Source organism: Microcaecilia unicolor, chromosome 6 (genome assembly GCF_901765095.1).
Source record: "Microcaecilia unicolor chromosome 6, aMicUni1.1, whole genome shotgun sequence".
Classification (NCBI taxonomy): domain Eukaryota; kingdom Metazoa; phylum Chordata; class Amphibia; order Gymnophiona; family Siphonopidae; genus Microcaecilia; species Microcaecilia unicolor.
In genome coordinates this window covers 54,216,241-54,241,772 of record NC_044036.1, presented here as the reverse complement: position 1 = coordinate 54,241,772, position 25,532 = coordinate 54,216,241, and the positions used below count along the sequence as shown (strand labels likewise).

At 44.1% G+C, this 25,532-nt stretch overlaps 1 protein-coding gene across 6 annotated transcripts in view; it reads left to right on the top strand.

Moving 5' to 3' along the window:
* ZZZ3 (zinc finger ZZ-type containing 3) overlaps positions 1 to 25,532 on the top strand; it is a 152,338-nt gene that overhangs the window by 75,501 nt on the left and 51,305 nt on the right. For 5 of the 6 annotated variants that reach the window (XM_030205405.1, XM_030205403.1, XM_030205402.1 and 2 more), the window contains 3 exons: positions 10,450 to 10,597; positions 23,193 to 23,308; positions 24,770 to 24,859. In XM_030205405.1, the coding sequence (XP_030061265.1) occupies positions 10,450 to 10,597; positions 23,193 to 23,308; positions 24,770 to 24,859 (354 nt within the window). The remainder of the gene's footprint in view (positions 1 to 10,449; positions 10,598 to 23,192; positions 23,309 to 24,769; positions 24,860 to 25,532) is intronic. The other variant, XM_030205408.1, reaches the window with a different exon arrangement.

The following is a 25,532-nucleotide window of genomic DNA, read 5'->3' as shown; positions in this document are numbered from 1 at the left end:
CGTTTTCAGCAGAGGAACTCCTTTCGCTCGGACAAACGTTCCGCAGCAGCAAGCTCAAGACCTGGAGTTCAAGGGCGACTCTCTCAATGATGATGCGCCAGCCCCTCCTCGATTCCTGTGATAGGAGGACGACTTTCCCTCTTTCTCGAGGAGTGGGCCAAGATGACCTCAGATCAGTGGGTCTTGGACCTGATCAGAGAAGGCTACAGAATAGAATTCAATGCCCCGATAAGAGATGTGTTTGTGGAGTCCCGATGTGGTTTTGCCGCCAAACGGGCGGCGGTAGAGGAGACCTTGCAAGGCTCGATTCACATTGGGGCGGTTTCCCCTGTACCTCCCGCCGAATGCGGCTCTGGCCGTTACTCCATTTACTTCGTGGTGCCGTGAAAAGGAGGGTCTTTTCGGCCTATCCTAGACTTAAAAGAAGTCAACAAGTCTCTGAACGTGCGGCATTTTCACATGGAAACCCTGCGCTCCGTCATAGCGGCGGTACAGCCAGGAGAGTTTCTCACATCTCTGGACCTGAAAGAAGCTTACTTGCACATACCAATTTGGCCCCCCGCACCAGAGGTTTCTGCGTTTTGCGGTGATGGGAAAACATTTCCAGTTTTGGGCCTTGCCTTTTGACCTCGCCACAGCTCTCCAAACCTTTTCCAAGGTAATGGTGGTAGTAGCTGCTTTTCTCAGGCAAGAGGGTATCCGGGTTCACCCGTACCTAGACGACTGGCTCATCAGAGCAGACTCTGCAGAAGAGAGTCATCAGGTTACAGCCAGAGTGGTCTCAGTACTGCAATCTCTGGGCTGGGTCGTCAATATAGCCAAAGGTCACCTGACCCCCTCTCAATCTCTAGAATATTTGGGGGTCTGGTTCAACACAGCCTCGGGGATGGTCTTCCTACCCAGGCAAAGGCGGTGCAAGCTTCAGAACCAGGTCTGTCTGCTCCTGAGGATGCCTCGCCCGTGAGCAGGTCCAGCTGTTGGGGGTCGATGACGGCCACTTTGGAAGTGGTGCCTTGGGCGAGAGGTCACCTGAGACCTCTGCCCTCTGCAGTGCTCCCTCCTTCAACGATGGTCTCCAATATCTCAGGATTATCAATGCAGACTCACGTGGCTAACCTGCGGCCCGGCTCAGTATGGAGTGGTGGCTTTCAGACAGCATGCTGCAGCGAGGAATGCCGCTAGTGCTCCCTGATTGGTGCCTGGTGGTAACAGATGCCAGCCTGAAGGGCTGGGGTGCACATTGCCGGGGAAGGCATGCCCAAGGTCTTATGACATCTGAGGAGTCGGAGTGGTGCATCAATTGCTTGGAGTTGCGATTTTCCAGGCGCTTCTGGCCTTTCAATTGACCCTGGAAGGATTGGCTGTCAGAGTTCTGTCGGACAACACGACAGCAGTGGCCTACATAAATCGCCAAGGAGGCACTCAGTGCATAGCACTAGCCGTGCAGGCTGCGCAGATTTGCCACTGGGCCGAGCTTCATCTGCAGTTTCTGTCATCAGCTCATATTGCATGTCAGAGCAATGTGCAAGCTGATTATCTGAGCAGGAATCAAATCAACCCAGCGGAATGGGAACTTGCAGACAAAGTATTTCTGTAGATATGTGCCAAATGGGGAAAGCCCGTAATGGATCTTATGGCGTCAAGCACAAATGCCAAAGTCCTGTGCTTCTACAGCAGATGGAGAGATCCTCGCTCGGCAGGGTTGGATGCTTTGGCTCAACCCTGGCCTCAGGGCCTCCTGTATGTGTTCCCTCTGTGGCCCTTGATAGGGCGAGTACTCCTGCGGATTCGGCTCCATCAAGGAGAGGTGGTTGTCATTGTCCCAGATTGGCCCAGGAGGCTGTGGTATGCGGACCTCCAGCGGATGCTGGTAGAGGATCCCCTGCCGTTACCTCTGGTACTGAACCTGTTGTCACAGGGCCCGGTGACCATGAAGGACGCCTGCCGCTTTGGTCTTATGGCATGGCTATTGAGAGGGTGCAATTGAGAGACAAGGGATATTCCAGTAAAGTCATTTCCACTCTCCTACAGGCCCGCAAGCGTTCCACTTCCGTGGCTTATGCCAGGATTTGGTGCCAATTTGAGGCTTGGTGTGCTTCTAAAGCGCACACCCATGCGGGGTTCTGTCTCGCCGATACGTGACTTTTTGCAGGATGGTTTACAAAAAGGCTTGGCCTATAATTTCCTGCGGGTTCAAGTGGCAGCCTGTTTTCGAGAGAAGGTCGCTGGCGTCTATCTGGCTGCTTGTCCGGATGTGACACGGTTTCTTAGAGGGGTGCTTCGGCTCCATCCCTCCCGTGCGGGTCCTGTGTCCGGCCTGGAACCTGGGGTTAGTTTTAAAGGCCCTTCAGTGTTCGCCCTTCGAGCCACTTAGGCGAGCTTCGGATAAGGATGTGACCTTAAAGACGGTTTTGTTGGTGGCCGTGACATTGGCGAGATGGGTATCTGAGCTCCAGGCGCTGTCCTGTCGAGACCCATTTCTGCAATTCTCAGAGTCCGAAGTAATGGTACGTACGGTGCCTGCCTTCATGCCTAAGGTGGTTTCAGCGTTTCACCTAAACCAGCCTATTTTCCTGCCCTCCTTTTCTAAAGAGGAGTTTCCAGAAGCCTATGGGCAGTTGCACCTTCTGGATGTGCGAAGGGCTCTGTTGCAATATCTGCGCATGTCAAATGCCTTCAGGACCTCTGACCATCGTTTTGTTCTTTTGTCAGGTCTGCGCAGAGGGTCTCCAGCGTCTAAGGCCACTATAGCCCATTGGCTCAAAGAAGCTATCTTTTCAGCACATCTGCTATCTAGCCGGCCACTGCCTGAAGCCTTTAAGGCACATTCCACAAGAGCGATTTTCTCTTCTTGGTTTTCAGAAAGGCTTGGCCTATAATTCCCTGCGGGTTCAAGTGGCAGCCTTAGCATGTTTTCGAGGGAAGGTCGCTGGCCTCTCTCTGGCTGCTTGCCCGGATGTGACACGGTTTCTTAGAGGGGTGCTTCGGCTCTGTCCTCCCTTTCGGGTCCCGTGTCCGGCCTGGAACCTGGGGTTAGTTTTAAAGGCCCTTCAGTGTTCGCCCTTTGAACCGCTTAGGCGAGCTTCGGCGAAGGATGTGACCTTAAAGACGGTCTTTTTGGTGGCCGTGACATCGGCGAGACGGGTATCTGAGCTCCAGGCGCTGTCCTGTCGAGACCCATTTCTGCAATTCTCAGAGTCCGAAGTAATGGTACGTACGATGCCTTCCTTCATGCCTAAGGTGGTTTCAGCGTTTCACCTAAACCAGCCTATTTTCCTGCCCTCCTTTTCTAAAGAGGAGTTTCCAGAAGCCTATGGGCAGTTGCACCTTCTGGATGTGCGAAGGGCTCTGTTGCAATATCTGCGCATGTCAAATGCCTTCAGGACCTCTGACCATCGTTTTGTTCTTTTGTCAGGTCCGCGCAGAGGGTCTCCAGCGTCTAAGGCCACTATAGCCCATTGGCTCAAAGAAGCTATCTTTTCAGCATATCTGCTATCTGGCCGGCCTCCGCCTGAAGCCTTTAAGGCACATTCCACAAGAACGATTTCCTCTTCTTGGGCTGAAACTGGAGCACTCTCTCTTCAAGAGATATGAGTGCAGCTACTTGGGCTTCTAAGCTCTTGTTTGCCTGACATTACAGGCTGGATGTGGCTGCCAGGAGAGATGCGCATTTTGGAGCACAAATGCTGGCACGTGGTGTGGCTTGTTCCCACCCTATCTAGGGATTGCTTTGATACATCCCACTCGTAATGGATTCATCTGCTTGATGACAAGGAAGGGAAAATTAGGTTCTTATCTTGGTAATTTTCTTTCATTTAGTCATAGCAGATGAATCCATGAGCCCTCCCTCAGTGGTTCATTATGTGATTTATGTTACTTTTATGTTCAGTTTTTCCTGTAGATATGTTCCCTCATTGGGAGAAATTGGAAAACAGTCTTCAGGATTTCTGTTCAGTTACAGGAGGATGAGTTCATTCCCTCCAGGAGGATGAGTTAATTCCCTCCTTTGAATTATAGCTCCAGTTTTGGGGCATACATCCGCTGTGAGGAAAGTTCATGTTATTATGCTTTGCGGTGTAACACTGCTTTGGAAGCTTCAAATCTGAAGAGGCAGATGGAGCTAGCTGGCAATGAGGCACTATGGTTTTTCAGTGCTCTCTATCTCCCCCTGCTGGTTGATGGACACAACCCACTTGTAATGGATTCATCTTCTATGACTAAAGGAAAGAAAATTACCAAGGTAAGCACCTAATTTTCGCTTATGATTTCTTAAAATATGATTTTTAAACATATAAGTGTTCTCTCTATTGATCATCTGGAGAAAGCTGCCCTTATATTTTATACGTCGCAGCATATAATTCACAGTGATGTTTCATCAATATGTTTTATTTTATGAATGATTTTTAACATTGTTTTATCTATGTTTTATAATGTTTAAGAATGTTTTCCTAATATATTGTTTATCAAATTTTTGTTTCTTGATTATTTAGTTATTTATCAAGATGATTTATATGTTTGTATATGTTTTGTTGTTTAGACCCCTGAGGCTCTCGTTATATTATGCCGAAACACGGCCTGTGTCGGGTCATTTATCAAATAAATACTCCCATTGTCTCATTCTTGAAGACCCAGTGTTGCTTTTTTTTGTTTGTGTGTTTTTCATGTATGCTGGTTACCCTCTCTGTTTGGCTTGTACATTATAATTTAATACATAATCCTCTTAAATCGGAGGAAAAGAGAAAGACAAAAAGAAAAAGGAAAAACATTTCTACCATCTTTACTCAAGTTCACATTTGGGGATTCAAGAATTAACTAAATGGAATTTTCTTAATAACAACAAATGTTTTTAGAAGTATTTACTTGGTTTAACCTATCACAGTGCCAGCTAATTTTTATTCAAGAGATTTGCCCTCACTCTATTTTCCTAGCTATATTTATTAGACTGATAATTAACCACACACTTACAGGGGTATCTTAAAAAAAAAAAAAAGGTAGCCCCTAATTGTAGAACCCCCGGTTTCATCAGTGAAAACTGCTGATGTCTCTTCTGAGTTTCTTTGGAGACGTCAGGGAAAATTTGGATACGTTGACCCAAAAAAGTCTTATCTTTATTTTTGAAAAAGAGTTTCATTAACCATTCTTTATCAGGTAATAAAGTTACCTTTGCTATTAAAATTGCTGGTATTACATCACTAATATCATAAGTTTCAAGAAGTGCTGAGACATCTAATTCTTCAGTAGTCTGAATTTGCCGTAACTTTGAAGGTAAATAATATATCCAAGTGAAGGGAGGCATAATTTCTTCGGCTATTTCAGATATTTCTTTCAGGTACTTTTTTAACATCTCCCGTGGGGAAATAATATCTCTTTTAGGAAAATTCAAGAAACGCAGGTTATAATTCCTTGCGGAATTCTCAAGAAATGCAGTCTTCCTCCTTAAAGACTCCAAATCTTTCATTATATTTTCCTGATAAGAATGAGTCTCTTGTAACTCCTTCTCACACTCCTTTTCAGCTTGTGTTAAAGTTTCTACTTTATCATCAAGTTTCTTTACTTTTAGATATAATGTTAAAAAAACCTTGATTTAACTTTTTATTTTGAGAACACATAGCTTTTCCCAAGTCAGCTATTAAATGCCACAAAGTATCCAAAGTTACGTCATTGGGTTTAGTAGAAAATAATAGTGGTATTACCTCAGTCTCTTGCATAGAGGAAATTTGTTCCAAACCAACAGATCCTTTTTCCTGCGTCGTCGATATTAAGGACAACGTTTCCACCTGGGATTTTTGATCTCCTACTATTCGAATTTCTTCGATTGATTGTATCTCCTCCTGTCTCCTTTCCTCTGTACCGCTCTTCGGCGGCAGGGCTGGAGAAGGGCCGTTAATGGAGTACTAACACCAGATGGCTGCGGGGGCGGAGCTCTCTTGTCGGGGGAGAGCGAAAGCTCTTCTAACACAGCGATTGCTCCAGAATCTCCATTCATTCCGGAGCTTTCTAGCAGGTTCTTCTCCGACATTACTGGAACTGTTGCTCCCTGTAGATATGTTCGAATATTGCCTAAACCAGGCGGGTTTTGCCGCTGAGGAGTGGGGGAGGGTGGACGACCCCGTCTCTTCAGCGTTCTGAATGCGGAAATCAGAGAGAGCAACTGGTAGGCCATACTACAGCAGCGGCCATCTTGAAATCCCCCCTGTATTTGTTAATTTGTAATGTAGTGATTGGAATATGTCAGTGTGCTGCTGCGGCTAGGAAAGCGAATAGAATGTTGGGTTTTATTAGGAAAGGTATGGAAAACAGGTGTGAGGATGTTGTAATGACGTTATATCGCTCCATGGTGCGAGCGCACCTTGAGTATTGTGTTCAATTCAGGTCGCCGCATCTCAAAAAAGATATAGTAGAATTGGAAAAGGTGCAGCGAAGGGCGACTAAAATGATAGCGGGGATGGGACGACTTCCCTATGAAGAAAGACTAAGGAGGCTAGGGCTTTTCAGCTTGGAGAAGAGGCGGCTGAGGGGACACTTGATAGAGGTATATAAAATAATGAGTGGAGTGGAACAGGTGGATGTGAAGCGTCTGTTCACACTTTCCAAAAATACTAGGACTAGGGGCATGCGATGAAACTACAGTGTAGTAAATTTAAAACAAATCGGAGAAAAATTTACTTCACCCAACGCATAATTAAACTCTGGAATTTGTTGCCGGAGAACGTGGTGAAGACGGTTAGTTTAGCAGAGTTTAAAAAGGGGTTAGACGGTTTCCTAAAGGACAAGTCCATAAACCACTACTAAATGGACTTGGGAAAAATGCAAAATTCCAGGAATAACATGTATAGAATGTTTGTACGTTTGGGAAGCTTGCCAGGTGCCCTTGGCCTGGATTGGCTGCTGTCGTGGACAGGATGCTGGGCTCGATGGACCCTTTGTCTTTTCCCAGTGTGGCATTACTTATGTACTTATGAAATTTGCATAACAGTTTTTGGATGGAATAATAGCTAACTTAGGGGGCTGTTTATTAAAGCTTAGCGTTATCTGCAGCAGGCCCCATAGGAATACAATGGGCCCTGCTACAGAAAACTCAAGCTAAGCCTTATTAAACAGGGGGGTTAGTGAGATAGGAGGGAGCAAGAGAAAGGGAGAGGAGTAACAGAAGGGGGGGGGGGGGGTTAGATGAACTGTAAAAGATTGTCTTCTAAATGCAGCAGAAGCAGTGTTAAAACATATGTGGGATTCAGCAGAAATGTTAATGTGTGGGGTCTATTGTTGTGTTGTATTGTTTTAGAATGTAAATTAGAAAAATTCATCTGAAAAAGAAAGTAGAATGATAAATGGCTTTATAATGAAGTGTGTACCTGCCTATCGAAACCTTTTGAGCAGGGAACAGATTTAAACATCAGATAGTAATCAGATGAACGAATTGACAAATATTGAAATGAAACACACATCAGATTACTTCCTAATTGATGATTTAAATTGGGATTTAAATGGATATGATTTAAAATAAATCTAATCTGCTTCTGGGTTTCCATCAGTGGCATGGGATATCCTGCTGTACTGTACTTGTCAGCCACAGTTCATCAATTCTTTTCTCAGTGGCACTGGATGTCATTACAGCTCAACAAAGGGAGAATGTGATGACTAGGCAAATGGTGTGTTTGTGCTAGAATGAAGATGCAAACAATGCCTATTACTGTATAACTTAAAGGTCCTATGTTAGCTACTAAAAATCCATGAGCATCATAAATGGAAATCTGGCTTGTGCACACCCCCCAAGTGCTCTTGTTGTGCTCCTGTCCCACCCACTGCCATGACTCAGCAAGTGAGTATGCAGGGTACAATTTTGGCGCCACAGGTTCCCTTGCGCCTAGCTTCTCTTGCGCCCTGTGCAGCCACACTGGGTGTGCATAGCTAGCTACAGCCCTGCTAAAAATAATTTTTAATTTTTCATGGTTGTTGGTCATGCAGGTTAAAGTATTCAGTAGATTTAATATACAAATCTCTACTTGTGAGGCTTCACCTGCTTCCTGTTGAGGCCCATGTGGTTCTTAAGCTGCGTCATCTGGTCTTTTTTATTTTTTATGGTCTTGTTCCATTATACATGATACCGACGTTAATAGGTAAAAATTATTCACCTAGCTCACGATATTATTTGGCCTTTAAAATTTCCTTTGCAGTTAGGGGTTAAATACAAATCTATATTAGAAGGTTCTTTTATTGATCAAGCTGCTAAATGGTAGAATACACTACCAAATGTCATCAGCCATTAGTTTAACTAGGTTATTTTTTGGAAAGCTTTGAAAACTTGGTTACTTTATTTGTTAACTGCATCAACCCATATTTTTTTTATTTGCGTCATATAAATATTAGATGTAATGTAATACAGGCATAATGTAGTTGTATTTCTCAGAAGACTTAATTGTTGACTTGGCAGCAGGGAAATTTGAACCTAGAAAAATAGAAACATGACTGCATAAGGGCCAAATGGCCGAGCCAGTCTGCTGTTCCTCAGTATCCACCAACCCCCCCCCCCCCTTTCCTAAGGGATCCCACATGCCTGTCCCATGATTTCTTAAATTCTAGCAGTCTTTGTCTCAACGACCTCCACCGGGATGCTATTCCACACCACCCTTTCCGTGAAAGAGTATTTTCTTAGACTCCTCCTATGCCTGTTTCCTTATAACTTCATCCTATGCCCTCTCATTCCAGAGTTTTTCTTCATTTGAAAAAGGCTCACCTCCTGTATATTAACGCCACTAAAGTATTTAAACGTCTCTATTATATCCTCTGTCTTCCACCTCTCTTCCAGCGTGTAAATGTTGAGGTTCATGAGCCTTTCCCTATATGTTTTATGATGCTTACCAATTTAGTAGCTGCCCTCTGGACCGACTCCATCCTGTAATTGAGTTGGTCCAGACCTAGGAGCTATAGTTTTCACAAATGGTCCAGACCAAAGCCTAAAATGATTGAGTCCTTTCTGTGGCTTCATCTCACCTGAACCTTACTTTCCTGCAATTAGAAATATATTTTTACCATAGTCTCTTGCCTTTATTACAGTTCCAAAGGAAATATATGAAAACTAGGAAAAAAGGCCCGTTTCAGACACAAATGAAACAGGCGCTAGCAAGGTTTTCGTTGGAGTGTGTAAGTTTTACAGAGTGTGTGCGAGAGTGAGTGTGTGATAGAGAGTGAGTGTGTGACAGAGTGAGAGTGGGTGTGAGTGTGTATGTGTGAGAGAGAGAGTGTGTGTGTAAGAATGAGAGTGTGTGTCAGGGGCCCCCTCCCTCCCAGTCCCAGGGTATTTCTCCCCCCCATCCCTCTCAGTTCCAGGTTGTCCCCCCCCCCTCCTAGTTATAGGGTGGCCGTCGCCCCCTCCCAGTTGTATGGTGGCCGTGGCCCCCTCCTTCCCCCTCCCTCCGAGTTGCAGGGTGGCCCCCCTCCCTCCGTGCCTCTCAGTTGCAGGGTGGCCCCCCTCCCTCCCTCCGTGTTCCAGGGAGTCCCTCCCTCCCTCCCATTTCCAGGGTGGCCCTCCCCCCTCCCTCCCAGTTCCGGCCCCTCTCCCAGTTCCAGGGTCTCCCTGCCCCTTCTCTCCCTGCCAGTTGTAGGGCGTCCCTACCTCACTCCGTTGGGCGCTGAGAGCCAGTGTTGTGTAGCAGCAAAAGTTACCTTTAAAACGGAGTTCTTTTTTGAAAGGTTTTGGTTTTTTTTCTCCGAGTGTTGTGAAGTTCAGCGAAGCCACAGTGAGCTTTCGAACGTTGGAGGAGGTGTCATGTGGTCTGATAACCCACCCTCGACGTCATAATGTTTAGACACGAGGGCGGAGCCCGCCCTCGACGTCATAACGTTGTGACGCAAGGGTGGGACAGAGGGCCAGAGATGGAAGGCTTCACCATGACGAATCCACGAACGTTGGTCCCTGCACTGAAGCCAAGGAGTGAGCTTCAGAACTTTGGAGTTGCGAATTATGTCGGTGGGCGGGGCACCCTACGAACACTACAGGGGCGGGGCTTCAAGGGCAGGCTTTATCAGGGGGGCTTCAGTCTGGCATGGAGTGAGCTTCACAGGTGAGAATTATTTATATAGATGTGCATGAATAACTTGATGTGATCCTATTTTTAGGTTATGCATATTTGGAACATGTTGCCTTGAAACATCGACCTTCTTTTATTTCAGAAACATTTAAAAGCGTTTCTTCAGAAATGTTTGAAATAAGATGACTATTAGATTGTCTAATTCTTTTTCATCCATTTGACAAGTAATTTCCCCCATTGAATGCATTGGCTTCTTTGATTATAAACCATACAGAAACTTTTGAGGGATTAAGTGGTCAATAAAAGCTTGAGATTAGATTAGACATATCTTTGTGGGGGGTTTTTCTAAGAATGAATACTAAAATCTTTAAGTATGTATGGAAGATTTTTGTTAAGCTTTGTCTTGTGTTGATCCTTGTAGGTTGACTTGGGGCTTCCATGTCCACAGAGAGTTGTTCAGTTGCCAGAGATTGCATGGGACCAATATACTACTAACCTTGGAAACTTTGAAAGAGAGTTTAGAAACCAAAAACGCAACACTAGAAGGATTAAGTTGATTTTTGACAAAGGTATGTAAATAATACAATCTAAATAAAGAACCAAGAATATAGGCAATTGCATGCTGCTTGTCATTTCGAAGTGCCATCTTCAGCAATATTATATACTGATTCAGTGGTATTTCCTCCTCCTATATTCTAGTGAATTGTTGAAGAAAAGGTACAGCGAAGGGCGACGAAAATGATAGTGGGGATGGGACGACTTTCCTATGAAGAGAGGCTGAGAAGGCTAGGGCTTTTCAGCTTGGAGAAGAGACGGCTGAGGGGAGATATGATAGAAGTGTATAAAATAATGAGTGGAATGGATCGGGTGGATGTGAAGCGACTGTTCACGCTATCCAAAAATACTAGGACTAGAGGGCATGAGTTGAAGCTACAGTGTGGTAAATTTAAAACGAATCGGAGAAAATTTTTCTTCACCCAACGTGTAATTAGACTCTGGAATTCATTGCCGGAGAACGTGGTACGGGCGGTTAGCTTGACGGAGTTTAAAAAGGGGTTAGATAGATTCCTAAAGGACAAGTCCATAGACCGCTATTAAATGGACTGGAAAAATTCCTCATTTTTAGGTATAACTTGTCTGGAATGTTTTTACGTTTGGGGAGCGTGCCAGGTGCCCTTGACCTGGATTGGCCACTGTCGGTGACAGGATGCTGGGCTAGATGGACCTTTGGTCTTTCCCAGTATGGCACTACTTATGTACTTATGTACTTAAGATTGCAGAGAGCTGTGTTAAGCTAAATGAAATGGACATTAATCTGGGTATCCTGTAGGGTGGGGCTTAGTCTCACCCACTCCAGTATCTGTTTTCTTATATGGGGTGAGGCAAAAAAATAAAAGTAACCCCCTAGAGTGATGTGCTGTTGTCTCAGCATCTGCTTGGAATTTCAACATGAAATTTTATAGCTTTATTTGTTGTTACTATGTACGTTTATGTGCTGAGTGGAATGAGATTTCCTATGAGAACAAGCAGGCTAATAATTCTTGTATGTGAATAATGTGGTCCACGTTGCCCAGTCCTGAGCTTGAAAAAGCTATATATAACTTTAAGAGCACATAACATGCTTCCACCATGCATGCGCGAGTGCCTTCCTGCCTTCTGCAAGAGCACGGGATCCGCAGTTCGCTTTTTTTTTCTACGGTGAAGAGCCTGTTCAGAATCACTTTGAGAGCGATTTGCTTATGCCTTCCTGGTTCTTTTTGCCCTGTTCTTTTGCGGGGTTCTCTTGGGTTTTTTTTTCCCTTTCCTTTTCCCTTTCCCTTATGGTTTAGGTTTTTTTGGTTCTCTTTTTTTTTTTCATTTTTCTTTTCCCTTATGGTTTAGTTTTGTTTTTTTTGCTATCTTTTGTTTCCTTTGTTTTTACTGCGCTCAGTAGGCTGCACCTAGACCAGAGCTTTTGTTCAGGATTTCCTGCCTTTTTTTTCTGGTGCTTTGCTCCTTTTTTCGGCACCATTGAGTCTTTTGATTTGGCCACAGCTATTTTCCTTCCTTGTCATTAAAGGTTCTCAGTGGCTTTAAGTGCTGCAGCCAGTGCAATAGGACCATCTCTGGCAAGAACACCCATTCTTGGTGTCTTCATTGTTTGGGGCCTGAGCATGCCCCCCTAACTGTGTTCTTTGTCTTCATATGAACCCAGTTGGCCAGAGAGGCTCAGTGGGAGAAACATTTTGGAGCCAGGTCCGAAGCCTCAACATCTGCATCGACGTCGATAGTTGCATTGGCTTCGGGTGCATCGGTCCGCATGGCTGCTAGGCCCCATAGACACTGGGAGTGGTTGTGCATCAAGTGGGTCTTCACCTGCTTTGATGTTGGTTTTCTGTGCATGGCCCCTGGGGCCAGTCGGAATTGGACCCAGTCCCAAGGCAACGTGCACTCGTTACCATCAACAGCGTGCGCCTAAGGCCCAGACATCTCCCTATTAAAAACCGAGGATGAGGATTTGACTACTCCTGCAGATCATAGCCAAAGTAAAAGTGACCATGCCAGATAACCTGCCAGTCGGAAGGCTGAAGTTTTTTCAAGAAAGGTGGCCCCTTCTGACCTCCTACCAGTGGATACTTCAAATAGTTTGTCTCGGTTATGCCCTGCATTGGCAACAGAGACCACCAGATTGCTCACCGAGAGCAAGTTACTTCAACTATCACCACAAGCAGGAACTTGCAGAAAAGCTCTCGGCCCTTCTAAAGGCACGTGCAGTCGAACCACTTCCACCAAGGAAAGAAGGGAAGGGTTCTATTCCTGATACTTCTTGTGCAAAAGAAGGGGGGATGTGTCCCATCCTAGACCAAAGGGCCCTGAACAAATTCCTAGTCAAGGAAAAGTTCAGGATGATATTTCTGGGCTCCCTTCTCCCCATGATTCAGGCAAAAAATTGGCTATGCTCTGTGGCCTTGAAGGATGCTTACTCACATCCCAGTTCGTCCAGGTCACAGGAAGTATCTTCAATTTCGGCAGGGGAGCATCACTTCCAGTATCACGTGTTGCCTTTTGGCCTTGCATTGCCTCCCAGGGTCTTTACCAAATGTCTAGCAGTAGTCTCATTGTCCTTACACAGACTGAGAGTTCATTTGTTCCCTTATCTGGTGAAGAGCACAGTGAGAGACAGTGCTCAAGAGTCCATGCAGAGAACTATTTGGGTGTTGGAGCTCCCAGGGTTCATTTTAAAATACTCCAAGTCCCATCTACTCCTTCTCCAACAATTGGAGTTCATTGGAGCCCTGCTTAGATACATAGCAGTCATGAGCTTTTCTCCCTATGCTAAAGGCAGACACTCTTTTCGCTGTTGCCACTCAAGTTCTGGCTCATTGGCAGGTCACAGCTCGGTAGATGTTGAGGTTGTTAGGCCACATGACCTCCACCTTCCATGTAACACCGATGCCACATCTTCATATGAGAACTGCCCAGTGGATCCTAGCTTCCCAGAGATGTCAGGTCACCTTGAACCTAGTGGATGTCATATGTGTGTCAATCTCTGCTCTGATGGACAATTCGATCCAATTTGACTCTGGGACTCCCATTCCAAATTCCTCAGCCCAAGAAGGTGCAGGGGAGCTCATTTAGATGGGCTTCACATTCAGGGCTTGGTCAGCTCAGGAGGCAGATTTTCACATCAGTCTTCAGGAGCTTTGGGCAATCTGGAATGCTCTAAAGGCTTTCAGAGAGTGGCTGATAAATCAGTTGTACTCATTGAAATGGAAATCAGGTTGCAATGTATTACACCAAGAAGCAGGGGGGACACCAGATCACGCTGTCTGTGTCAGGAGGCCGTCTTTATGTGGCATTGGGCGCTCTAGCATGGGAATCTTCTCAAGGCTGCTTATCTGGCGGGCAAATTAACTACTACTACTACTATTTAGCATTTCTATAGCGCTACAAGGCATAAGCAGCGCTGCACAAACATAGAAGAAAGACAGTCCCTGCTCAAAAGAGCTTACAATCTAATAGAAAAAAAATAAAGTAATCAAATCAATTAATGTGTACAGGAAGGAGGAGAGGAGGGTAGGTGGAGGCAAGTGGTTACGAGTCAAAAGCAATGTTAAAGAGGTGGGCTTTCAGTCTAGATTTAAAGGTGGCAAAGGATGGGGCAAGACGTAGGGGCTCAGGAAGTTTATTCCAGGCGTAGGGTGCAGCGAGACAGAAGGCGTGAAGTCTGGAGTTGGCAGTAGTGGAGAAGGGAACAGATAAGAAGGATTTATCCATGGAGCGGAGTGCACGGTAAGGGGTGTAGGGAAGGACGAGTGTGGAGAGATACTGGGGAGCAGCAGAGTGAGTACATTTATAGGTTAATAGAAGAAGTTTGAACAGGATACGAAAACGGATAGGGAGCCAGTGAAGCGACTTGAGGAGAGGGGTAGTATGAGTAAAGTGACCCTGGCGGAAGTCGAGACGGGCAGCAGAGTTTTGAACCGATTGGAGAGGGGAGAGGTGACTAAGTGGGAGGCCAGCAAGAAGCAGATTGCAGTAGTCTAAACGAGAGGTGACAAGGGTGTGGATGAGGGTTTTGGTAGAGTGCTCGGAAAGAAAGGGACGGATTTTATGGATGTTGTAAAGAAAGAAACGACAGGTCTTGGCGATCTGCTGGATATGAGCAGAGAAGGAGAGAGAAGAGTCAAAGATGACCCCAAGGTTTCGAGCTGAGGAGACAGGGAGAATGAGAGAGCCATCAACAGAAATAGAAAACGGGGGGAGTGGGGAGGTGGGTTTGGGGGGAAAACAGCCTGGCTGACAGACTGAGCATGGTTATGCAACCACACGAGTGTTCTCTCAGCATGGACGTTGGTCTCTAGACCTTCAAGTGTAGGGCATCCTCTTGGTTGATCTCTTTGCCACTCAGTTAAGTCACAAAGTCACCCAGTAGTGCTCCAGGCCCATGACAGACTAGCATCAGATGCCTTCCTTCCCCATTGAGGGAACAGTCTCCTGTATTTATATGCTCCCATACCTCTTGTGGGAAAGATTTTGTAAACTCAAGCAAGACCAAAGAACCATGATCCGGATTGTGCCATTTTGGCCTCGGCAGATCATCTTCCTTCCTCTTCTGGAGTTATCCTGCAAAGAACCTTGGCGAATGGAGTGTTTTCCAACCCTTATCATGCAGAATGAGGGATCTCTTGTGCATCCCAACTTCCAGTCTCTGGCCCTCACAGCCTGGATGTTGAGGACTTAGAATTTGCTTCCTTGCATCTTCCTGAGGGTGCCTCCAGAGTCTTGCTGGCTTCCAGGAAAGATTCTAGTAAGAGGTGTTACTCTTTCAAATGGAGGAGGTTTGCCGTCTGGTGGGCAAGACCTTAGATCTCATTTCTTGTCCTACACGTACCCTGCTTGAATACCTTCTACACTTCCCTGAATCTGTTCTCAAGACCAACTCTGTAAGGGTTCACCTCAATGCAATTAGTGCTTATTGTGTAGAAGGTAAGCCTGACTCTGGACAGCCTCTAGTTTGATTCATGTCAGGTTTGCTGTCATGGGGACCTCAATGTTGCCCTCACCCAGCTGTTGAAAGCTTTTTCCAAGCTACTTGATTCTTGTCATCTGAAGTGCTTGACCTGGAAGGTTTTGTTTTTTGAGGCCATTTAATTCTGATCGCAGGGTCAGTGAGCTTCAGGTCCTAGTAGCAGATCCAACTTATACAAAGTTTCATCACAACAGAGTAGTTCTCCACACACACCCTAAGTTCCTGCCTAATGTTGTGTTGGAGTTCCATCTGAACCAGTCGATTGTCTTGCCAACTTTCTTTCCCAAGCATCATACCCATCCTGGCGAAAGCGCACTGCAACCTTGGACTGCAGGTGAGCATTGGCCTTTTACTTGGAGTGGATTAGGTCCCACAAACAGTCCACTCAGCTTTTTATTTCTTTTGATACCAACAGGATGGGAGTCGCTTTCAGGAAACGCACCATTTCCAATTGACTGGCAGATTGCATTTTTTTTCACTTAAGCCTAGGTTGGGCTGACTTGAGGGTCATGTCAAGGCTTATAATGTCAGAGCCATGACTGCTTCAGTAGTCCACTTGCAGTCAGCCTCCATTGAAGAAATTTGCAAGGTTGCATCATGGTCTTTGGTCCACTTATTCACATCTCACTAGTGCCTTGAGCAGAATACCCAATTCGACAGTCGATTTGGCCAGACAGTGCAGCGGAATTTGTTTGGTATCTAGAATCCAATTCCACCCCAAGACCCGTTTGGTTCTGTTCCAGGATGCACACTCACAGAGTTTGTATATAGATTTTAGGTTGATCTGTGTTTGACTTCACCATTGCGTGGTTCAGTTAACTACTGTTATTGTTTTTGGTGAGCCTGGTAGCTAGGGATTCCCATATGTAGAATTATTGGCCTGCTTGTCCTCAGAAAAAGCGAAGATACTTACCCTGTAGCAGGTATTCCCTGAGGACAGCAGGCCATATATTCTCACATTCCCTTTCACCTCCCATTGGAGTTGTCTCCTTTTTTTATATTATGCTTTAGTATGCTACTGTGGATCCTGTGCTCTTTCAGCAGGCGGGAAGGCGCTCGCATATGTGTGGTGGGAGCATGGCACAAGCTCTTAGTTATATATAGCTTTTTCAAGCTCTGGACCAGGCAACATGGACCGCGTTACCTACATGTGAGAATAAATGGCTTGCTGTCAGAGAATACCTGCTACATGTAAGTATCTTCGCTATTTTTAAACAGTGAATTTATACTTTTCAGTGTGGCCACCCAGCGATTTCTGCACTTTCAAAAAAAGATATACCAGCTTACTGTTAATGATGTCGGTGACATAGACTTTTGTAAACAATAATTTGAGTAATTAATAATATGATAATTTACAGTAATTTCTTTAAAAGCTTTTCTGATCGAAACAGCAATCATGGGCAAGGTGTCGTTAGTGGACAAAATGAGAATCCATTGTGTGATCAAGGTTTCGGAGCAGAGGCGATAGTGGCTGCGTATTATCTCATAAACATAAAAGAACTACAATTTTCAAATAGGAAAGAAGGAAATAACACAATCGCACAAAACACAATAAACAATAACTGCACCCAAAACCCAAACCTCTTTCACCCCTTAAAACCCAAAAATTGTTAGGAGGTAATGTTAAAATATCAGTAATGCCAATATAGCTTAACATAATTAAATGTTGTTTAATAGTAATACTTAAGCATGATGTCTAAATAAGTACTTAAAATTTCTCGTTGAAGTTCAAAGGAGTTGCTGAGAACTGCAAAAAAAAAAAAAAAACTGTAGGAGGAGGGAGGGTACATTCTTGCCTCACCCTGTATAGATTTCCTGAAAAGCCTCATTCGGGGCAGCTTTACTCCATTAAAATTGACTCTTCCTCAATTAATCCCACCTATAATTCACATCATTTGGTTCTTGCTGATCATGACATCATTGTTTTGCCACAAAGCCTTGTTTGTTTTTGTGTTATGTGTCTTGATTAGATTGTAAACTCCCAGGGGATTGGAGGCACCCCTTATTTGTTTGTATGCATTGCTACGTGGGGTTCTCAACCCAGTTCTTGGGATTCATAGAGCCAGTCGGGTTTTCAGGATATTTTTATTTTATTTATAGCATTTATATCCCACAATTTTACCACCCATGGGCAGGCTCAATGTGGCTTACAACAGTTACAAAAACATACAACAATTACAATCAATTTCAAAGGAGTGAAAGAGAGAAAGGGTAATAGCAAAGGAGGGAAAAGGAGAAAGAGTAGTGGTGATCAAAATGCTGCTATGACAGTTACAGTTCAGAAGTAAGAGATGCCAGGCGGGTTTGGAGCGTAAGCGTTTCCAAATAAAAAGGTCTTGAGGCGCTTTTTGAAGGTCAGGTGATCAGGGGTATGTTTGACCATTCCACAAATGAGTGCTAATATAGAAGAAAGGTGGATGCATAGGTGTATTCACAATGAATATGTAAATTTGTAATCATTACCTCCATTATATGTGAAGGTATCTCATGCATATTCACTGTGGGTATCTTTCTCAGTGTTTCCCAAGTCCAGTCCTGGAATAACCGTTGCCAGTCAGGTTTTCAGAACATCACCAATGAATATGTATGAAAGAGATTTGCATATAATGGAGGCAGCAAATCAAGTTCATGCATATTCATTGTGGATATCCTGAACCGTCTGGCAAGGGGGTACTCCAGGACTGGACATGGAAAAACACTGGTCTAGCTGATTCTTATATTCTGCAATATCCGTTAAGTTCAGTGTAGATTACAATGATCAGGAGACTAAATAAACTATAGGATGTATGTAATCATGATGATGCAAAATTAGAAGAAAATAGGAAGCTTGTTTTCCTAGCAGATATTTTTCAATCAAATATGTTTTCAGAGCTTTCAGAAACAAATCATATTTGATGAGTTGCCTAATCTGAAACAGCAAAGAATTCCAAGTTTTGGCAGTTAAATAAGCAAAACTAGTAGAGAAAAAATTAAGTTGAATGAATTCTCTTAGGGTTTGGAAATTGTAGTAATGAAGATTCATGAAGTGTTCGTGAAACTTAATTGTTCAACATTCCCCAAGGACAAAAAGTGTTTTTGTCCTTAGGGAATGTTGAACAATTAAGTTTATCATGTATAAGGGAGCAGTTCCATAAATAATATTGAATATGATAGTACATAATTTAAACTGAATATGGACCTCCATTGGGAGCTAGTGAAGGAGAGACCCTATCTGACTTTGTGGGGGTTTTTTAAATTTATTTTTTTGCCGAGAATGAAACAAGTCGCTGTATTCTGTGTAGTTTCTAGTTAAAAAAAAAAAAAGATATTTATGACAACCTATGTTCATAATGCTATATTCTGTTGTGTCCCAAGGATCAGTCCAGACAAATGGGTTGTGTCCATCCACCAGCAGGTGGAGATGGAGAACTCTAATGTGTTGTGCCTCATAAAATGCTGCACTTAGCAACCAAGCCAGTATTCTCTATCTCCAGCAGGTGGGATAGCAGCTCCTGTGCGCTGTGGTGACTTCTGTGTGGCCTCCTGTCCTACTTGTAGGTTCATTTGAGTTTGGGGTTGAGAATATCCTGTGCTTCAGGTGTAAACCTAGTTGCCTAGGTTCCTCCCTGCTCCCCCATTGCCACTTTCTACCTCTGTCTTCCCTTCTCTTCCCTTCTCTTTTTTTCCTGCCTCTAAAAAAAAAAAAAAAAGCAGGCCACTGCTGATCTATTTGAAAGTACTTGTGCTGTTGGAAGATTGTGGGGCTTCAGTTTCTTGGAGGTCACAAGACTGGCTGTTTTCTGTGACTATATTTATTATTCTGTCTGATCCTGTTAAGTCTTGTGCATGCTGCGGGAATAGACTCTCAGCTGCCGGAGAGCGGAGTTGCCTCTGTTGATCTACAAAACCTGTGGAGGCTTTTAAACATTTCTTCCCCTTCTTCTCAATCCTCTGGTCCTGCTCCATCTATTATGTCAGGTACTAAGAGATATCCTGTATCTTTCCATATTCATGAGGCTATGCAGGAACTTATTGCAGCTCAGTGGGAGACCCCTGATTCTAATCTCCAGGTGACTCACGCTGTGTCCAAATTATATCCCCTTCTGCTGTCTGATTTAGAGCAGTTTGCTCTGCCTAAGGTGGATGCCCTTATTACGGCAGTTACTAAACATACCACTATCTTTGTTGAAGGCAGCGCTGCATTTAAGGATATACATGACCGCAAGCTTGAGGCTTCATTGAAGCTTGCTTTTCAGTTAGCTGCATTGAATTCTCAGGCAGCAATTTCTTCTTCTTTTGTAGCCAGGGCTTCTTTATTGTGGATTCAACAATTGTCCATGTAGGACTTGCCTCCAGACTTCCTCCCTATCCTAGAGGCCCCAATTTGGCCTCCTCACAGGAAATTTCTCTAGTTTGCAATCCTGGGAGATCATTTTCAATTCAAGGCCATGCCTTTTGGCCTCACCACTGCACCTCGCACATTTTTAAAAGTTATGGTGGTGGTGGCAGCCTTTCTTCACTTGCAAGGGATTGGCTAATTCAAGGGTCTTCTTATCAAGAGAGCCTTTGCAGTATACAGACAGTCCTGTCTCTTCTTTTGTGTGCTGGGTTGGGTGGTAAATTACAGCAAGAATCATGTCACCCACATTCAGACCCTGGAGTTTCTCTGAATGTGCTTCAATACCCAGGCGAGGAATGTTTTCCTGCCTCAGCATTGTCAGCTTAAGTTCAAACAGCAAATTCTCAGGCTTAATTCTCTTCCCACGCGTGTGGGATTATGCTCAGGTTCTCGGTTCTATGGCGGCATCTTTAGATGTTCTGCATTGGGTGAAGTTCCACATGTGGCCCCTACAGTTGTAACCGGTTGAGCTGGTGGTCCCCGGTCTCGGGGATTTATGACCAGCTGGTGCTGTGGACACCTCAAGCCAGATGGAGTCTGACTTGGTGGCTTCTACCCGCACATACTCAGGCAGGGTTGCCCTTACAGATTCCCAGTTGGTGTGTTCTCACCTCCAATGCTGGCCTCTTCGGATGGGGAGCCCATTGTCTCCACCACTCTGCATAGGGCTGCAGGTTGAGAGTGGAGGCTTCCTGGTCTATCAACAGATTGGAACTTTGTTCAGAAAGTTATACTAGCCTATGCACTTCTTCTTCGCAGGAGGCAGGTGCACATGCTTTTGGACAGTGTCACAGCTGTCTTACATCAACAGACAAGGAGGAACAAAAAGTATCTGAAGCCCTGAAAGCGTGTCGACCTTTTTAGTGGGCAGAATTGAACATTCCAATTTCAGCGTCTCACAAACCGGGTTCACTGAACTTGCAAGCGGATTTCCTCAGTAGAGTGTCTCTTGCCCCAGGGCAATGGCAGCTTTCAAAGACAGCATTTTGCTACATTTCCACACAGTGGGGTCTTCCAGTTCTGGACCTCAAGGCATCCAGTCTCAAACCGCAAGTACACAGATTCTACAGCTACTTCAGGGAGAGACTCCCTAGGAATGGATGCACTAGTACAGACTTGCCCGTTGGATGGCCTCCTTTATGTATTTCCTCCGTGGCAACTCATGGCAAGGACGTTGCACAGGATTGTGCGTCATCCTGGGAAAGTCATTCTTGTAGTTCCAGACTGGCTCAGACATCCTTGGTGTGTGGACCTCATCCGTCTTTAAATCGCTCCTTGGTTTACTTTTCCTCCAAAGACGGGCTTATTGCACCAAGGTCCAGTACTTATGGAGGATCCCTCCCGCTTTGGTCTTACGGCCTGGCTCTTGAGAGGGCGCAATTGAGGAAGAAGGGTTACACAGATAATAGTACGACCTTGCTGCAAGCAGGGAAAGGGGAAAATGCAAAAAAATAAAATGAATTTTCTGAATAGATAAGTTTTTTGATTTTGTTTTTCTTTCCTCCTACTTATGCTAGAGTGTGGAGAACTTTTGAGAGCTGGTCTGTACAGAATGGTATTTCTCCATTTTGTGCTTCCTTGTCTCAAATTTTATTCTACCTTCAGGAGGGATTCAAAAAAGGCTTGCCTCTCAATTTGTTCAAGGTTCAGGTGGCAGTGTTGGCATGTCATAGAGGCAAGATACAGAATGCCTCATTGGCTTTTCATTGGCTGATATAGTGCGATTCCTCAAGGGAGTCGCTCATCTGCGCCCCCTCTCTGCAATATTTGTCCTCAGTGGAGTCTTTAAATGGTTGTTAAGGCTCTTCAGTCGGCCCCCTTTGAGCCTCTTTATTCGGCAACTATCAAAGATCTTATTTTAAAGGCAGTATTCCTAGTTGCTATTTCGTCAGTACAGAGAGTTTCAGAGCTTCAAGCTCTCTTGCAGTAATCCCTTTCTCTGCTTTTCTGAGTCAGGAGTTTCCATACGGATAGTTTTGTTCTCTTTGCCGAAGACCTTATCTCTTTTTCATGTCAGTCAGACTGTTTCCTCCTCCTTTTTCCAAGGAGATCTGTTCTGCAAAGTTCACTTCCCTACGACTGTTGGATGTGAAGCAAGTCCCTATGCGCTGTCTTAACGCTACCAACGATTTAAGGCGGTCTAATCTTCTTTGTCCTCTTTCCGGGACCCCAGAAGAGTTTGCCGGCTTCCAAAGCAACAATGACTCGATGGCTTAAGGAAGCTGTTTTTTCGGCTTACATTCTGTGGTGTAGATCTGCTCCCATGCATGTCAAAGCTCATTCCACCAAGTCTTTGGCGACTTCTTTGGCGGAGTGTAGGGCAATTTCATTGGCAGAGATCTGTCGATCAGTGGCGTGGTCTTATTCCTTTGTTAAGCATTACTGTTTAGATGTGTCTGCTAGAGCAGATGCTTCCTTCGGGGCCGTGGTTGTCTCTGCAGGGATATCCCTCTTAAGGATTGCTTTTGTACATCCCATTTGCTCTACTGATCCTTGGGTAATGGAAGGGAAAATAGTTAATTACCTGATATTTTCTTTCCTTTAGTCCGAAAGGATCAGTCCAGAACCCGCTCTTCTGTGATGGTTTCGGTTTTTCCAGGTTCTATGTAATTTTAGGTGTTTGTATTGTTCTGGTTCTGTTGTTCCTAAGGCATGAATTTTGCCCTTTATTTCAGAGTTTATCTAGAGGCTGGATTTTTTTCTGGAAGTCACTCTGACTGCTTTGTTATTGAATACTGGCTTTGTTGCTAAGTGCAGGAGCTTATGAGGCACAACTCAGAGTTCTCTATCTCCATCTGCTGGCTGATGATCACAACCCATTTGTCTAGACTGATCCTTTGGTCTAAAGAAAAGAAAAATGTCAGTTAATTAACTAATTTTTCCATAATCAAGTTGGGATAGTAAGACTTTGTACTATCAACCTAAATGTTGAAATATCTAGACAGCTTCTGATTTTTCTCAATTTTTTCATTAGCAAAAAGGTTCGCTTTATTAGTGCATTCATTTGAAAGTTTGGAGCAAGTGTGCTGGAAATGAGAAATCCTAATAATTTAAAACATGTTTCAAATTGAAATTCTGAATTGGTTACCTTTTAATATATTACCATTCCAGATGATATTCACCTGTCCTATCTGTAAAAAAAATGGATTTTTTTTTAAGTCAGCTTGAAAAGCTGACTGGGGCTGTCCTGAGGAGTGGGTTGAGAACCACTGCGCTATACAAATGATTCATTCTAAAATAGTAATTCTGTATGTACTGTGTGATGTTGTAATAGGTTTACCTGTCAGACCAAAAAGTCCTTTGGAACACAAGAAGGATGGTGAAACCCAGTCTTATTCAGTGCTGCCTTTAAGTGATTGTCCAGAGACTTCAACAAGTAGCTGCACACAGGTACGCTTGATATGTAGAATGTAAATTTGCTTTATTTCTGTTGGTTTAGGAGGGTATTAAGCATAGTAAATGCTGGACTTGTACTACGTGTAAATTTTCCATGGGAGTGGTGGCTCACTGCCATAGGTTACTCACTCCTGCAGTATAAGAATAATGCTGCTTGTGATTAAATGTGCAAGTAATATTGTTTTACTGTCCCAGCCCAATGCTCCTGGATGCTTTTAAAGGGGCAGGCATGAGATACTCGGAGCTGAACACCCTCTCTCCCTCCCACAAGGTCTAACTGACACAGTCTCAGGTGTCTAGTGAGGTTGATGCAGGTTCAGCAGTACACTTCAGATTATAAAACAATCAAATCCTATCGCAAAAATTGATTAAAAAAAAACATTTGCTTAATCCTTTTGTGAACCTGCCCCAACCTCACTAGAGTACTAGGTTCAAAAAGGTGCCTGCCAGTGAGACTGCCACTAGGGATCACCAGCAAGGAGCAGCTGGGGATTGCTCCTGCCCTGACTCCAGTAGACATTGGGGGGGGGGGGGGGGGGGTTATGTCTGGTACTGTGGGGGAGGGTGTTTGGCATTGAGGGTGGAAGAGAGGAGGAGCAGCTGACTTCTTCAAGAAGCACCCGGAGGCATCAGGCCATGGCTTTATGGCCTGGCAGTATTTTTCCATAAATAATGCAATTTGCAGTGTTCACCACAAGCCACGTAATTAGTTTACAATGCCCTGTTTTGTGTTTACGTGCTTTGTTTCTCATTATGGTGTATCCTGCAATACTGTACCTCATTGACATATGTAATGGCAATCTAATGTGTGTTATTGCCCTTTAAATGTAATGCAACTCTTATATTCCACCAACTCCCAATATCAATGGTTCAAAGCATATAAAAAAGCAAAAGAGAAAATACAAGAAATAAGATGAATTTTCTGAACAGATAAGTTTTCATTTTTTTTCCGACAAGAGTAAGAGGTAGAAGCTCGTAAGTCATAAGGCAAGGATAACCAAAATTAAACGGTTTGATGATAAATAGAAGTCTCTAAAATTTTCTTGTATCAAATTCCAGAAAATGATGGAAAAAGTAAGATATGGATCTCTAGTTCTTGAAAGCCTGAGATTAGAAGGGAATGATGTGTTAAGGGGCAAATAATTGATGTTGGAGCCCTAATACACCTTAATAGTTACCCCTCCTAGTGATGAAGTGTGTTAATCATTTCCATGGTTTAATCTCTTGTTCTTGAATGTTTCATCGTTCCATATAAAGACATGTAGGATTTTGGTCATTAAAACAGCACCATCGAACTTGCTGTGGGACCTATATGTGACTCAAGGGTCCTTACTTGTAATGCTTGAACTCAGAAGTAAGGTTACTGCCACACAATACAGTGGTGTAAACATCTTTTTTCAGTTTTTACTTTGAGACTCTGTTCAGTACTAACACAGAAAATTCATGCTCTCTTAGTTTCATATGTGTAAGCAGATGATTAGAGGACGGCTTTGTGACGAGACCAAACCAGGATCTTTTAACCAGCTGTGGAGTGTAGAAGAACAGGTAAAATGCACAGATCTAATATTTTGTATATGTATGGCATTTTTCTTTTCTGGGAGTACACTATTTTGACTAGCTTCTTGGATCAGTTCTTGGTATCAACCCCGAATGGGACTGCTGTATGGATACTCATCAAGCCTTCTAGAATGTTACAGGCAATTTGGAGATAGATTAACATCGGTCAATAAGCAGTTAAACAGTCAGATTTCTGACAGCAATGCGTTTTCCAATTCTCATCTGGCAGGTTGAAATTTCCCAGCGACAGCACCTCCCCTTTCTTTTTCAACTTTTAAACCAGATCTTTATCTTGTTCTCTGATTGTATTGTAGGTTTGTAGACAACACCCATGTGGACAGAGATTTTATCTTCTCTTTTCAAGGTGATCCATAACACTTCTTCCTTTACCCAGTCCCCCTGGATTACAGTCGCTGTGGTATCATTTCTCATGTACAGAGCTGCTCCTCCACCTTTTCGACCATCTTTTTCCTAAATAGATTGTAGCCCAGTATGCTTGCATCCCATTAATAAGAATCACTGAACCATGTCTCTGTGATATCAACAATGTCTATGTCTGCCTCTAACATCAGGGCTTGCAGATCATTGTTGTTTAGACTGCAAGCATTTGTGGTCTTTGATTTCTAGCTACATTTCACTGGCAGTCTCCTCTTATATTTAG